The following is a 16819-nucleotide window of genomic DNA, read 5'->3' as shown; positions in this document are numbered from 1 at the left end:
TCTCACAGGATAAAAGGAGAGCTAGCTAGATGGGTGGAAAATTGGCTTGGCCGTAGAAGACAGAGGGTAGCAGTGGAAGGGTCTTTTTCTGGCTGGAGGTCTGTGACTAGTGGTGTTCCCCAGGGCTCTGTACTGGGACCTCTGCTATTTGTGATATATATAAATGATTTGGAAGAAGGTGTAACTGGTGTGATCAGTAAGTTTGCGGATGACACAAAGATGGCTGGACTTGCGGATAGCTATGAACGTTGTCGGAGAATACAGCAGGATATAGATGGAAAATTGGGCGGAGAAATGGCAGATGGAATTTAATCCAGATAAATGTGAAGTGATGCATTTTGGAAGAACTAATGTAGAGGGGAGCTATACAATAAATGGCAGAACCATCAAAAGTATAAACACACAGAGGGACCTGGGTGTGCAAGTCCACTGATCCTTAAAGGTGGCAGCACAGGTGGAGAAGGTGGTGAAGAAGGCATATGGTATGCTTGCCTTTATAGGACGGGGTATAGAGTATAAAAGCTGGAGTCTGATGTTACAGCTGTATAGAACACTGGTTAGGCCGCATTTGGAGGACTGCGTCCAGTTCTGGTCACCGCACTACCAGAAGGACATGGAGGCTTTGGAGAGAGTACAGAGAAGGTTTACCAGGATGTTGCCTGGTATGGAGGGTCTTAGCTATGAGGAGAGATTGGGTAAACTGGGGTTGTTCTCCCCAGAGGATGAGGGGCGACCTAATAGAGGTGTATAAAATTATGAAGGGCATAGATAGGGTGAACAGCGGGAAGCTTTCTCCCAGGTCAGAGGTGACGAACACAAGGGGTCACAGGTTCAAGGTGAGGGGGGGCGAGGTTTAACTCAGATATCAGAGGGACGTATTTTACACAGAGAGTGCTGGGGGCCTGGAACGTACTGCCAAGCAGGGTGGTGTTGGCAGACACACTGGGATCGTTTAAGACTTATCTGGATAGTCACATGAGCAGTCTGGGAATGGAGGAATACAAACGAATGGTCTAGTTGGAAGCATGAGCAGCGCAGGCTTGGAGGGCCGAAGGGCCTGTTTCCTGTGCTGTATTGTTCTTTGTACACTGCGTCATGTTTAAGTATTTTAATTGGTAAAAGTTATGCTAATTCGTTTTGTTATATTCTAACTATGTTCCTAAATAAAGTTTGTTTTGATAAAAGCTTCCTAGTGGGTTACTTGAATCATATCTGGAGTGAAACACTTTATGTTCACCAATGCCAAAAGTAAATGTAAAACTTAGTGTCTCAGCTAACTTCACAAAACACTTTGGAGTTTCTGACCTGGGTCTTAACACTATTTAGAGTGCAACAACTTTTTATTAAGAACCAGCAGTAGGAGCAGGAGTAGGCCATCTGCCCACCACCCCCCCCCCACCGATCCTGCTCCGCCATTCAATAAGATCATGGCTGATCTTTTTGTGGACTCAGCTCCACTTACCCACCCACTCACCATAACCCTTAATTCCTTTACTGTTCAAAAATTTATCTTTACTTTAAAAACATTCAATGAGGTAGCCTCAACTGCTTCACTGGGCAGGGAATTCCATAGATTCACAACTCTTTGTGTGAACAAGTTCCTCAACTCAGTCCCAAATCTGCTTCCCCTTACTTTGAGGCTATGCCCCTAGTTCTAGTTTCTCCTGCCAGGGGAAACAGCTTCCCTGCTTCTATTTTATCTATTCCCTTCATAATCTTATATGTTTCTGTAAGATCTCCCCTCATTCTTCTGAATTCCAATGAGTATAGCCCCAGTCTACTCAGCCTCTCCTCATAAGCCAACCCTCTCAACTCTGGAATCAACCTAGTGAATCTCCTCTGCACCCCCTCCAGTGCCAGTATATCCTTTCTCAAGTAAGGAGACCAAAACTCTACACAGTACTCCAGGTGTGGCCTCACCAGCACCTTATACAGCTGCAACGTAACCTCACTGTTTTCAAACTCCATCCCTCTAGCAATGAAGGACAAAATTCCATTTGCCTTCTTCATTACCTGCTGTACCTGCAAACCAACTCCTTGAGATTCCTGCACAAGGACACCCAGGTCCCTCTGCACAGCAGCATGCTGCAATTTTTTACCATTTAAATAATAGTCCATTTTGCTGTTATTCCTGCCAAAATGAATGACCTCACATTTACCAACATTGTACCTCATCTACCAGACCCTCACCCGCTCACTTAGACTATCTATATCCCTTTGCAGACTTTCAGCGTCCTCTACACACTTTGCTCTGCCATTCATCTTAGTGTCATATGTGAACTTTGACCCACTATACTTGGTCCCCACTCCAAATCATCTATGTAAATTGTAAACAGTTGTGATCCCTTCGCCTGTTTGCATTATGCTGGTTTTAGTTGGTTTGTTACAGTGAAAGTTTGAAGGGAAATCTTGGCCCACAGTTTGCTTTGCATTGGCGCTATGGGACATATTCTCTTCCATCTGTGTCCCCCTGGTTACCACAGAATCCCTACAGTGCAGAAGGCCATTTGGCCCATCGAGTCTGCACTGACAATAATCCCATCCTGGCACTATCGCTGTGTCGCCGTGTATTTCGGGTGATGGTTGCTATCTAATAGAGGTATATAAAATTATGAAGAGCATAGATAGGGTGAACGAGTAGTGAAAACAGCCTTTCCTACAGCGGGGTGGTGGGAACTCAGTTTAACTCACCTCTTCAGAGAAGAACTCCACCTCTGCACAGTAATGGTCACTGTGACTATTGTGCGAAACTTCCACTGCCACGGCAGTGCAGGCCCTCATGGCGGAGGTGGGCAGGACAGCCTCCTCGTCCAACAGAGCGTTCAGCAGGCTGCTCTTCCCCGAGCCCGTGTCTCCGATCACTGCGATGTGGGTCAGAGGGGGGACGGTCTGCTTCTGCAGCTCCTCAATCTGCTTCCTGGAGTCAGAGAAACAAGGAGTTGGAGACAGAGTGGATCAGAGACTGTCAAGCAGATCATAAAGGAAGGCTCTGTTATCCTGTGCTTCTTATCACCCTGGGATACAGCAAAACACTCCGATAGCCAGTGAAGGTCTATTTGCTCAAGGATACTCACCTTTGGAATGCAGGAGGCAGGGCGGTCCTCCTCCCCCCACACCCTAGCACCCACCCTGCAGCAGGGCAGCACCCCCCGCCCCCCCCCCCCCCCCCACCCCAACCAGCACCCACCTGCAGCAGGGCAGCACTCCCCAAAACCCCCGTCGCTGACCCTGCGACCCCACTCCCCCCCCTCAGCACCCACCCTGCAGCAGGACAGCTCTGCCATGGCACTGATCCTCACCCAGTGATCTGCAGCTCTGCCAAGTTTGGCAGGTTGTGTTAAGGGCGTGGGTAACACTTCGCGCTGGTCACATCCCATCCAGAGACTTGAATTTAGCATCGAGGTCAGCATTCTCGCTCAGTTTAGAGGGAGTGTGGTGGAAATAGTGACATTAAGAAGTCTCGAAGGAATGAAATCTAATGCAATCGCCGGTATCAACCTAGGCACCAAAAACAACAACGGCAAACCCAGTTCTGTGGACACCACAAGAGTCCTTCTAACATCTGGGGCCTAGTGCCAAAATTGGGACAGCTGTCACACAGACCAGCCAAGCAACATGATCATTCTCACAGAATCATACCTTACAGATAACGTCCCAGACACCAACATCACCATCCCTGGGTATGTTCTGTCCCACCGACAGGGCAGACTCAGCAGAGGTGGTGGCACAGTGGGATACAGTCAGCAGCAAGTTAGTTTGGGAGCCCTTAACATCAGCTCTGGACCCCACGAAGTCTCATGACTTCAGGTCAAACAAGGAAACCTCCTGCTGGTTTTATCACGTACCATCCCCCACCCCCATCAGATGAATCTGTAGTCCTCCATGTTGAGGAAGTACTGAGGATGGTGAGAGCACAGAATTACCCTTGGAGGAGGGTTTTAATATCCACCAATAAGAATGGTTCGGAAGACCAAGCTGGCTGGATCCTCAAGAAGGTTGCTGCCAGACAGGAACTGTGGCAGGTGATGAGGGAACCAACAAGAGGGAATAACATACTTGACCTCATCCCCCCCGACCTGCCTGCTGCAGATGTATCTGTCCATGATAGCACGGGATACCGTCCATCACGGTGCGTGGCACTACTGCCATGCTAAATAGATTATTATACTCCTGTTCAACTCACCCAGGCTCATGGACAGCACCTTCCAAAGCCAGAACCTCTGCTATCTAGAAGGAGAAGGGCAGCAGCTGAGTGGGATATCACCACATGGAGGTTCCCATGCAAGTAACAAATGATCCTGACTTGGAAATATATCGCCGCTCCTTCACTGTCACTGGCTCAAAATCCTGGAATTCCTTCCAATGTGGAAGTACCTACACCACATCTGCTGCAGTGATTTAAGGTGGCAGCTCACCACCACCTTCCCAAAGGCAACTAGGGATGGGCAATAAATACTGGCTGAGCCAGTGATACAAACATCCCGAGCCAGTGATACAAACATCCCGAGCCAGTGATACAAACATCCCGAGCCAGTGATACAAACATCCCGAGCCAGTGATACAAACATCTCGAGCCAGTGATACAAACATCTCGAGCCAGTGATACAAACATCCCGAGCCAGTGATACAAACACCTCTTCACTCAGAGAGTGGTTGGGGTGTGGAATACACTGCCTGCTGTGATAGTGGAGTTGGACACTTTAGGAACTTTCAAGCGATTATTGGATAGGCACACGGAGCACACTAGAATGATAGGGAGTGGGATAGCTTAATCTTGGGATTGGACATAGCTCGGCACAACATCGAGGGCCGAAGGGCCTGTACTGTGCTGTACTGTTCTATGTTCTAAAGATGTAAGAAAGGTAGAACATAACTGCAGACCAACTGGTAATTGTCAGTTGAATGTCGGTGACGGGGAATCTTAGAGAGATCATAATCCAGGACAAAACTGTCACTTGGAAATCAATGATCCAAAACAAAGTAGTTAAGGGGAAATCATGTCTGACTAGCTTAATTTGTTTGAAATAATGGGGAGAGTTGATGCTGTGTATGGCCTTTCAAAAGGTGTGTGATAAACTGTAACGTAAGATGGGTAAAGCCGCCATTGTCCCCAATGACCACAGGCTGTGACTGGTGGTGAATTAACCTGAGGGTCACCACACCTCAGGTGAGGGGCAAGGTCGAGCCTTTATGAATAATCTCAGCTGGTACGAGAATTGAATCCACGCTGTTGGCATCGCTCTCATCAGAAACCAGCTGTCCAACCAACTGAGCTAAACCACGGGTTCATCTAACCATCACCCCTTGTCATTCAATGACATTACCATTCGCTGTATTCCCCACTGCCAACACCGACCAGAAACTGAACTGGATCAGCCACATAAATAACTGTACCTACAAGAGCAGGTCAGAGGCTAGGAACCTTGTGGTGAGTAACTCACCTCCTGACTCCTCAAAGCCTGTCCACCACCTGCAAGGCACAAGCCAGCAGTGTGATGGAATACTCTTCACTCCCCTGGATGGGTGCAGCTCCCAACAACACTCGAGAAGCTCGACCCCAGCCCGGACAAAGCAGTCCCACTTGATTGGCACCCCATCCACAAACATTCATTCCCTGCACCATCGATGCTCAGTGACAGCCGTGTGTACCATCTACAAGATGCACTGCAGCAACTCACCAAGGTTCCTTCAACAACATCTTATAAACTCATAACTGTTACCATCGAGAAGGACAAGAGCAGCAGATGCCTGGGAGCACTCCCACCTGGAGGTCCCCCTTCAAATCACCCACTATCCTGACTTGGAAATACATCACCGTTCCTTCACTGTCGCTGGGCCAAAATCCTGGAACTCCCTCCCTAACAGCACTGTGGGTGTACCTACACCTCAGGGACTGCAGCGGCTCAAGAAGGCAGCTCAGCAGCACCTTCTCAAGGAGCAACTATCCTAGCCAGCAAAACTCACACTTTAAGAATGAAATTAAAAACTTTAAAGATGTTGAAGGTGCTGTTTCTCATGGGTCGTTAAATCGAGGTCCATTATACTGTCGGGTGGGGGTGAACGATGTTCAAAAGTAGAGTTCCCTCTTGGAAATATTTATCAAATCAATAATCCTATCATTCTTGAGCTGCTGCAGTCCCTGAGGTGTAGGTACACCCACAGTGCTGTTAGGGAGGGAATTCCAGGATTTTGGCCCAGCGACAGTGAAGGAACGGTGATGTATTTCCAAGTCAGGATAGTGGGTGATTTGAAGGGGGACCTCCAGGCGGGGATGCTCCCAGGCATCTGCTGCTCTTGTCCTTCTCGATGGTAACAGTTATGAGTTTATAAGATGTTGTCGAAGGAGCCTTGGTGAGTCTCAGTTCTGTCCGTGGGATCTCGCTGTGCCACATTTCCACATATTACAACATTGGGGACACTTTTAAAAAATAGCTCATCAACCCTGAACTGTGTTAGAAACATAGAAATATAGAAGAAACAAGCAGGAAGAGGCCATTCGGCCCTCTGAGTCTGCTCTGCCATTCGTTACGATCATGACTGATCATCCAACTCAATAGCCTAATCCTGCTTTCTCCTCATAGCCTTTGTGAGATAGGGAAAATTTTACAGAAATGTAATTAACACATTAAATGATTAAAGTTTATTTATTTATTGTCACAAGTAGGCTTACATTAACGCTGCAATGAAGTTACTAGTCGCCATACTCCGGTGTCTGGGTACCAAGGGAGAATTTAGCACAGCCAATGCACCTAACCAGCACGTCCTTCAGACTGTGGGAGGAAACCGGAGCACCCGGAGAAAACCCACACAGATACAGGGAGAACGTGCAAACTCCACACAGAGTGACCCAAGCCGGGAATCGAACCTGGTTCCCTGGTGCTGTGAGGCAGCAGTGCTAACCACTGTGCCATTCCGCCACCCACGATTAACTGATACTCACTGCCACTCCTTCACATGTGCCTCCTCAATTCCCTCTGCCTGCAGTGTCTGTGATGTATATTGAAGCAACCGCTCACACTCTCTCAGCTGGCCGGTGATATCCTGGTCTGATGTTGCCCAGGAACACTCGGGCGGGCCTCTGGGTGCGGGACAATGAGAGGTAGCGGCAAAAACTGGCAAAAGAAGAACATAGATGATTCTGTGTCATCCCGAACTGCCACGTTAACTCCGTTTCTCTCTCCACAGATGCTGCCAGAGCCTGCTGAGTTTTTCCAGCATTTTTCATTGTTACAAAAATTTTCCATTTCAGATTTCCAGTATTTTGCTTTTGTAGAAGCAGAGAGTTTATACTCTTTTAGTTTATTGATTAGTGTCACAAGTAGGTTTACATTAACACTGATAGAATCATAGAACCCTATAGTGCAGAAAGAGACCCTTCAGCCCATCGAGTCTGCACCGAACACAAAGAACAAAAACAAAGAACAAAGAACAACCCAGCACGGGAAACAGGCCCTTCGGCCCAACGAGCCTGCGCCACCGCATCACCCTACACCTATTCTACCCTGCGTGCCTACGAATGGAGCCCCTAACTTAGCCAGATTCAGGGGAGAATAGTGTCAATTTGGTAAAGCCAATCAGCCTAAGAGCACATCTTTGGGGTGTGGGAGGAAACCGGAGCGCCCGGAGGAAACCCACACAACCACAGGGAGAATGCGCAAACTCCCACAGACACAGGCCCAAATCCATGTATCTGCACAGCTAGCAGTGCTAGTCACCGAGCTGTTGTGGTGCCCGTCTACCGGTCCAGGATCAAGCACACACACCGACATGAAGTACTAGGCCACTCCCGGAACCTCCAAGAGCAGCCCACGCACGACCCACCGTGTGCATGCCCCTCGTCTGACAACGAGGTGGACCTCCACCTGCGGAATAAAAAGACAAAAACGTTAACTTACACAATCCCACCCAGGCCCTATCCCCATATCCTTATATATTATCCCCACTAATCCCTCTAACCTACGCACCTCTGGACACTAAGGGGCAGTTTCTTAGCATGGCCAATCAACCTAACCCACACATCTTTGGACTGCGGGAGGAAACCAGAGTACCTGGAGGAAACCCACACAGACACGAGGAGAATGTGCAAACTCCACACAGACAGTGACCGGAGCCAGGAATTAAACCCGGAACCCGCACCAGAGGTCCCCCTGAGAGTTCCTGTGAAGCAGCAGTGCTAACCACTGTGCTACAGTGCTGCCCACGTGGCATTGGACTGGGGTGGGCACAGTAAGTACTCAACACCAGGTTAAAGTCCAACAGGTTTATTTGGTATCACGAGCTTTCAGAACAATGCTCCTTCATCAGGTGGTGAAGGGGCAAAGCTCTGAAAGCTCGTGCTACCAAATAAACTTGTTGGACTTTAACCTGGTGCAGTGAGACTAATTACTGCACATTAACACTGCAATGAGAGAGTTGTGTGTCAGAGTTTGTCAGTAATAATCCATTAGGAGGCAGAGCAATTTGTACACAGACAGGAGCAGGAAGGTCGATTGTATTGTTAGGATTAGGATACACAAGATGAAAGAAATTGTTTGTTTTGGTCACTGGCTGGGCCAGCACTTAATGCCTAACCTACATTGCCCTTGGAGGGCAGTTGAGAGTCAACCTCATTGCTGTGGCTCTGGAGTCACATGTAGACCAGACTGGGTAAGGACAGCAGATTTCCTTCCCTAAAGGACATTAGTCAACCAGATGGGTTTTTCCAATAATTGACAGATTCTATTGAATTCAAATTTCACCATCTGGCGTAGCGGGATTTGAACCCAGGTCCCCAGAACATTACACCTGGGTCTCTGGAGTACTAGCCCAGTGACAATACCATGACACCATCGCCTCCCTATTTGAGTAACTGGGGAAATAACAGGTTCTGGCAGCAGAGGTTGTCGTTCGACCCGTAGCCACATCCGTGCCCAGGTGTTCCTGGAGAGGGGGCATACAGTGTCTGTGGGCACAATGTGGCCTTCTGCAACTAGTGGGCACATCAGGAGCTGGAGTGCATTGTAGTGGTATTGTTCTGAGCTAGTATTCCAGAGACCCAGTTCAGGGGCGATTAGGGATGGAAAATAAATGCTGGCCCAGCCAGCTATCAGCCCCAAAACTACATTTGAATTGAAGTTAAAGTTTTGTTTGTGGTCAGGCTGTATTTGCTGCCAAAGCGAGTTGGTGCAGGTGTGGTGTCTTACTCCATGACACCGTTCTGAGTGACAGAGTAGACAGCAGCCAGGAGCAAAGATGGTGCTGTTCAAATTGTCACAGCTGTGTGTTTTAGCTGGAATGGTACATCTCCTTAGATGTAACATTCTAAGTTCTAAGGTCTGAGTGGGTTGGGCGGCACGGTAGCACAGTGGGTTAGCACTGCTGCTTCACAGCTCCAGGGTCCTGGGTTTGATTCCCAGCTCGGGTCACTGTCTGTGTGGAGTTTGCACATTCTCCTCGTGTCTGCGTGGGTTTCCTCCCACAGTCCAAAGATGTGCGGGTTAGGTTGATTGGCCATGCTAAGAAACTGCCCCTTAGTGTCCAGGAATGTGTAGGGTAGAGGGATTAGTGGGTATAATATGTAGGGATATGGGGGTAGGGCCCGGGTGGGATTGTGTTCGGTGCAGACTTGATGGGCCGGAAGGCCTCTTTCCGCACTGTAGGGTTCTATGGTTCCTGGCCTTGTTTTTTTAATCTTATTTTGACTAAATTAGTCCATTCAGTTAACAAAGTCATCTTACACATTTGAATGGCCAGCAGGGAACTGATCTTCAGAGTTTATTGCCCTCGAGAATACCGCTATCCAGAGGGAGAGTGAAGCCCACCCAGATTCATTCCAGATTCAATAGCCATTCTCCAGGATGGCTGTTATCCAAGGGGATATGTTAATGATACAATGTGGTGGCAGTAGGATGTAAGCTGAAACGTGCTGGGGTTATTGCTGTAACCTGTTGCTCGGTGAACCAACAGCTGCAGGAGAAGTGGTTTTGCTGCTCACTACCGCAGTGTGTATGAACACAGCTTAAAGCTTGCACTAAAACCCAAGCTGAAAGCAGAATGAAGAGGACCTCGCCATCACACTAGACCCAACACTTAAAAGTATTTATTATCGTCACAAGTAGACTTGCATTAACACTGCGATGAAGTTACTGTGAAAATCCCCCACTTCCCCGATATTCCAGTTTAGCTTTGGTGCTGAGTGGTTGCCACCATGTTAACAGAAAACATGTGGCATGGTGAACCCAATAAACATGCCTCACGTTTCTTTCATCTATAAATACTTATTAATTAAATAAGAAAAACTCCCAGCCCCAGTTTCAGCTTCACCAGTTGGTTTGGATCCCTCAAACAACAGAGACAGAGCGAGTGGTTGGACAAAACTGTAGGGAGACACGGTTGGCACAGTGGTTAGCACTGCTGCCTCACAGCGCCAGGGATCCGGGTTCAATTCCAGGGTTGGGTCACTGTGTGGAGTTTGCACATTCTCCCCATGTCTGCGTGGATTTCCTCTCACAGTCCAAAGATATGTAGGTTGGGTGGATTGACCATGCTAAATTGCTCCTGAGTGTCAGGGGGACTAGCAGGGTAAATGCAAAGGGTTATGGGGATAGGGCCTGGGTAAGACTGCAGTCAGGGCAGAGTCATCGGGCCGAAGGGCCTCCTTTTGCACTGTAGGATTCTATGATTCTAATGTGCAGGGAGGCTGGGACAGACGGGTGGTTTACCATGAACACGTGTGAGGTTTTGGAGGGGAGAACGATCAGAGCACTTCCCAAATATTAAGGAAGTAGAAAGAGTGAAGAAGTCAAGACCTGGGATTCCATCCCCATTGAAAACCAGCAAAAGATCAAACGTCAGTCTTTATTTTAGCAAAGGGAGATATGGGTCCCTTGGTTACACACAGACACACAAACACTCTATTTGGAGTAAGTGTGTTCAGTTCCAGGCACAGCATCTCAGGAGAGTGTGGATGCAGCAACAATTCACCAGGGCTAAGTATGCAGAGTCTTGACTTGTATTCCTGAGTATGGAGGGCTAAGAGATAATATAATTGCGGTTTTTAAAATGATTAAAAGGTTAATAGATTTAGAATCTATCCCCTTTATTGGGGAGTAGGTGGGGGAACATTGAGTTGTGGGTTTTTGTAAGCGACGTTAGGATGATGCCCAGGCTGGAGAGTATCAGAGACGACAGCTCTGCCCATGAGAACAGAACGATAAACTCTTGGGAACCCACTGGTCTAAGCAGCAGTGGAACAGAAATGAACTCTTATCACATGAAGTCAAATTGTTCAGCCCTTAGAAACAGTGGGTGTAAGTTTCTGTCCCACCCACCATGGGAATGGTCCTGAGGAGTGGGGGGGACAGACCATGCAAAGGTTGCTGACCTTGGGTGGGATTTCCAGGCTTGGGGCGAGCATGGCCAGAATAACGAATAAATGGCGAGTTGAGTTTGACAAATTTAAAGAGAATGTTTGTTAGAGAAAGTTAAGTGAGTGCTGGCAGTAAATGGAGGGCGTGTGAAATTTTGGACCTTTGATTGTGTGTCCTCCAGGTGGATTATACTGGCCTTTGGTGCCACAATACTGAATTTTGCTTCAGATCACAAGATGTAGACATCAACAATGAGTGTTGGCATTTACTGCCCATCCCTGCTTACCCTCTAGACAACTGACTGTCTTGTTTGGCCATTTCAGAGGGCATTCATGGGTCTTAAGTCCCATGTAGGCCAGACCCGGTAAGGATGGCAGATTTCCTTCCCTACAGACGAATCGGGTAAGTTTTGGAGAGAGATTGAGCAAACGAGCACAAGGGAAACTGACTGGGGGGGTGGGGGCAGCAGGTGCAGGAGGGGGGCAGACAGGTCTTCGAGAAGCAGGTTGCCTAAGGTTGCCTTACCTGATGGAGAACGGACCCCAGCACCCTCTTCATCCTGGCGTTCCTGAATTTCCAAATCCGGATCAGCTCCGTCTGAATGGCCCTCAGGAGTCGAGCGAACAGGAAACTTCCCTTCACGTGGGTTCAGGTCCCTCCCACGACTAGGATCAGCATCTCTCTGAGATAGTGACAATCCGACACAATGTCTCCCAGCTCCATGACCCACAGGAGGTTGGCCGCCATTAAACACGGAGTTAGAGCCCGGAGAATCGGCCAATTGCTTCCGGAAGCTGGTAAAATCGTTCAGGGAACCGTCCTGATTAGAGTTATCCGAAGAATCCGGAAGGTAGTCCCGTTCCGGAGGTGGGGATATATAGTCATCAAAGTTGTATGGAAGGGCCAGTTGATCGGGTAACTTGGTGTTCGAGAGTCCGGGAAGTGCTGGCGGATCACAGGACTGTAAGAGGTCATTCTGGACACTTTCGGATTTAGCCCAGGATCTAGGATTTGGTCTCTGTCTCAAGGGGTGCAGGATCTCGATGGGGGGTGATCCGGCATTCCGGACATTGGGAAATCCAGTCCTGTGCTCCTCACTCAGTGAAAGGGCAGTGTCACGTTCTGGCATGCTCCTCACGACATTGGGAATGGATGGGGAATCCCTTGGGGCGGGCGCAGGGTAGTGTTCAGACGCAGGGCAGAGTCCTGGCAGGCTGGGCTTCAATGTCCCTTGGTGACATGAAGCTCCTGGGGGATAGCTGACACCTGTCACATACTCAGAGTAAATGCTGCCTCCACTGGGAGCGGAAGGCAGCAGGGAGCCGGGCACACGGGTAGCTGAACCCCTTGCCCCCTGGCCACGTGGGTAACCTCCAGCTTCGTCATCGCTCTCTCTTTCCTCTTTGACCATTTTCAGTGGTGGCTGGTCCTCACTATCGCTAATGACGATCACACAGTCAACGGAGGAGCCTGGACCCTCACCCTCCGGGCTGGGAGACACAGGGAAGGCTGGCTGGGAACCACCATCCATCCCGCATCCCGATTCCCTGATTCTCTTCTTCCACCGCAGGCAGAGGCGATTGGCCGATGGCATCAGCGGGGGAGGGCTCACCGCACTCGGCCAATTCGGCGCAGAGCCTGAGCCAAAGTGACTGGGCTCTCCCTCGCAGGGGCCCCTCACCTGCCCCCTGCCAGGCACCCCCTCATGCCACTGGCCAGGCTCTCCCTTGTGTCCCTGGCCTGCTGCACCGCAGTGAGGGGGAATCTCCTGCTCCATGGGATTCTGTGACCAAGTCAGCACAGGATAAGCATCAGCGCCCAAATTCACAGCATGTCCTCGCTTCACCACCTTGTCTCCCGCAAAACAAACTGCAGAGGGAGAAATAAATCAATTAAAACACTTCCACCAGATTTGCAGTTACAGGCCCGTCGGACCCATACATCATTCGGCCCATTGTGTCAGTGCTAGCTCTTTCAAAGAGCTTTGGTACTAACCCCACTCTCCCTCTCTTCCCCTCGGCCTTTGAAACGTTTCCTCTTTACATTTTTATCCAGTTCCCTTCAGGCTGATACTCCACATCACCACAATAAAACAATCCTATCTGCTTCTTACTGCCAATCACCTTCACTCTGTCGTATTCCAATCTCAGAGACATCTCCGAATTTCTCTCTTTCATTGTGAGCAGCCGGGCAACAGTAAGAACAACTTCACGGACAGATTAGAGACAGCTACACTCGTTTGGGGCCATGCTCACGTACAGAGCCAGACTCTGCACAGCTACTCCACGCAAATCAGTTCAAAGAACATTCCGCAAATAAAAAGCTGGTTCCAGTAAAGTCACAAAGCCATCGGATTGCATAAAATTCAATGTGTACACTGAAGGAAATCTGACACTTCATTGGAAAGACATCTGCATGGCACCCCTGGCATTGACACCCCACCACCTTTGTGTCCCCCTCCCCCGGGTGCTGACACTCTGCCACAGCATCATCCTTCCCCTTCAGCACTGAGCCTCTGCCAGCGTGCCAACTCCTCCTCCCACTGCCTGGCACAGGCCCCCCCCAACTAGAACTAGGGGGCACGGCCTCAAAATAAGGGGAAGCAGATTTGGGACTGAGTTGAGGAGGAACTTCTTCACCCAAAGAGTTGTGAATCTGTGGAATTCCCTGCCCAGTGAAGCAGTTGAGGCTCCCTCATTGGATGTTTTTAAGGCAAGGATAGATAAATTTTTGAACAGTAAAGAAATTAAGGGTTATGGTGAGTGGGTGGGTAAGTGGAGCTGAGTCCATGAGAAGATCAGCCATGATCTTATTGAATGGCGGAGCAGGCTCGAGGGACCAGATGGCCTACTCCTGTTCCTAGCTCTTATGTTTTAAAACTGCCGTGGTATCAGAACATGGGGAAGGTTCAGGTCCAACTTAGGTTGGGATGGCACAGTGGTGAACACTGCTGCCTCACAGCACCACGGACCCGGGTTCAATTCCGGTCTTAGGTCACTGTCTGTGTAGAGTTTGCACGTTCTCCTTGTGTCTGTGTGGGTTTCCTCCGGCTGCTCCGGTTTCCTCCCACAGTCCAAAGATGTTGGACCTAACCTTCCCCATGCTCTGATACCATGGCAGTCATAAGAACTAGGAGCAGGAGTCGGCCATCTGGTCCCTCGAGCCTGCCCCGCCATTCAATAAGATCGTGCAGGTTAGGTTGATTGGCCATGCTAGATTGGCCCTAGTGTCAGGGGCACTAGCAGGGCAAATTGGAGAAATAGGGCCTGGGTGGGATTGAGGTCAGTATAGATTCAATGGGCTGAATGGCCTTCTTCTGTACTGTAGGGATTCTATGATTCTAACTAAGATTCTAATGGACCCTGGACGGTTCCTGGATACGGCTCTCCAGCCAGCTCTGCAAAGAGCTTTTCAAAGCAATCTTGTGCTCCACTGAGCAGCACTTTCTCAGTCAGAGGGTCTCCCCCTCCCCTCGTCTCCCCCGCCCTGCTATACACTCTGGGTCGTGGCTATTAATCAGCTTTCTCAATCAGTACAGCAAGAAGTCTCACAACAGCAACAGGCCATTCAGCCCAGATAATCCATACTGGTGTCTATATTCAACTTGAATCTCCTCCCAGCTTTCCTTATCTATAACCTTTTGTAAACTGCCCCCCAGATCCCTGGATCCACCCCCAGAGCCTTAACTGCAGTCTAATTATTCGTTTGTGGGACATGGGTATCACTGTCTGGCCAGCATTTATTGCCCATCCCTAGTTGCCCTCGAGAAGGTGGGGGTAAGCTGCCTTCTGGAATCGTTGCAGTCCATGTTCTGTGGATTGACTCACAATGCTGTTAGGGAGGGAATTCCAGGATTTTGACCCAGCAACTCCGAAGGAATGGCGATATATTCCCAAGTCAGGATGGTGAGTGGCTTGGAGGGGAAGCTGCAGGTATTCCCATGTACCTGCTGCCCTTGACCTTCCAGATAGAGGTGGTTGTGGGTTTGGAAGGTACTGCCCAAGGATCTTTGGTGAATCGTTGCAACTTGCCTACTTCTCAACTTATTCCTCCCAAATTCATTTGCCCATTCTGCCATTTTTACTGATATCTTTCTGAATTTGGTTGCAGTCCACCTCAGTGCTGACTATCCCACACCATCCTCCAATTTCACATCATTCGCCAGTTTAGAAATTGTGCTTTTGATTCCAAAGTCCGATTGTTAACAGATTGAAGTTGTTTCCACTGGCAGGTGAAACTAGAACTGGGGGGGCGGGCATAACTCAAAATAAGGGGAAGCAGATTTAGGACTGAGTTGAGGAGGAACTTCTTCACCCAAAGGGTTGTGAATCTGTGGAATTCCCTGCCCAGTGAAGCAGTTGAACGTTTTCAAGGCAAGGAGAGATAAATTTTTGAACAGTAAATGAATTAAAGGTTATGGTGAGCGGGCAGAATAGTGGACCTGAGTCCATGAAAAGATCAGCCATGATCTTATTGAATGGTGGAGCAGTCTCGGGGAGCCAGGTAGACTACTCCTGCTCCTAGTTTTTATGTTCTTAATGTAAATTGGGAACACTGATCTTTGATGAATATCCCTACTTGTGAGTAGCGTTCCCACTGTCTGGTTTCTGTCTTGAAGCCAGCCAGAAACCCATTCTGCCACTTGCTCCTAGCTCCACATTCTCTAACATTACTCATGAGTCTATTTTGGGTCACCTTATCAAAGGTCTATTGACAATTGAAAGAAATTATATCCACTGCACTATATCTACGATGTGATATCACAACAAAAAAAATCCATAAAATTGGTCCTGCAAGGTTTTTAAAATCATTGCTGACTTTTTTTATATATTTATTTCAAGATGTTTTTTGATTCTTTTAGTCAATGGGGATTCCATTAAATTTCCTTCTCTGATATTAAGCTCTAACTCTATAACTCCGTGGACATGTTCTATCCTCTATCCTTCTACCATGTTAGTTATCCAGTAACCTCCCATCCACTGACTCTGTCTACACTTCCCGCTGCGTCGCAAAGTGGCCAGCATAACCACACACCCCAAGTTTATAGTTGTGCCCCCTAGTAACAGCTACATCCACCCGAAGAAAAGTCTCTGCACGTCCACTCTATTTATCTCCCTCATCATTTTATAAACCTCTATTAAGTCACCTTTCATCCTCCTCCACTCTAAAGAGAAAAGCGCCAGCTCCCTCAGCCCTTCCTCATAAGACCTACCCTCCAAACCAGGCAGCATCCTGGTAAATCTCCTCTGCGCTCTCTCCAATGCTTCCACATCCTCCTTATAGTGAGGTGACCAGAACTGAACACAATATTCCAAATGTGGTCTCACCAAGGTCCTGCATAGTTGCAGCATAACCCCACGGTTCTTAAACTCAAACCCCCTGTTAATAAACACTAACACACTATAAACCTTCTTAATGGCTCTATCCACTTGAGTGGCAACCTTCAGAGATCTGTGGATATGAACCCCAAG

The 16819-nt window shown here is 48.6% G+C and overlaps 1 protein-coding gene across 1 annotated transcript in view; it reads right to left on the bottom strand.

The window, feature by feature from the left end:
• Positions 1 to 16819, bottom strand: part of LOC145339861 (uncharacterized) — a gene marked incomplete at its 3' end in the record, with an annotated part of 45790 nt that overhangs the window by 23922 nt on the left and 5049 nt on the right. The window contains exons 2-4 of the mRNA XM_080184395.1: positions 11874 to 13217; positions 6941 to 7112; positions 2692 to 2917 (exon numbers count right to left, since the gene is read on the bottom strand). Of these exons, the coding sequence (XP_080040521.1) occupies positions 2692 to 2917; positions 6941 to 7112; positions 11874 to 13217 (1742 nt within the window). The remainder of the gene's footprint in view (positions 1 to 2691; positions 2918 to 6940; positions 7113 to 11873; positions 13218 to 16819) is intronic.

The sequence above is a fragment of the Carcharhinus amblyrhynchos genome, unplaced genomic scaffold (genome assembly GCF_965287045.1).
Source record: "Carcharhinus amblyrhynchos unplaced genomic scaffold, sCarAmb.v2.hapA scaffold_710, whole genome shotgun sequence".
NCBI classification, from domain to species: domain Eukaryota; kingdom Metazoa; phylum Chordata; class Chondrichthyes; order Carcharhiniformes; family Carcharhinidae; genus Carcharhinus; species Carcharhinus amblyrhynchos.
Note: the sequence above shows the minus strand (reverse complement) of the source record. Positions and strands in the feature narration are given on the sequence as shown.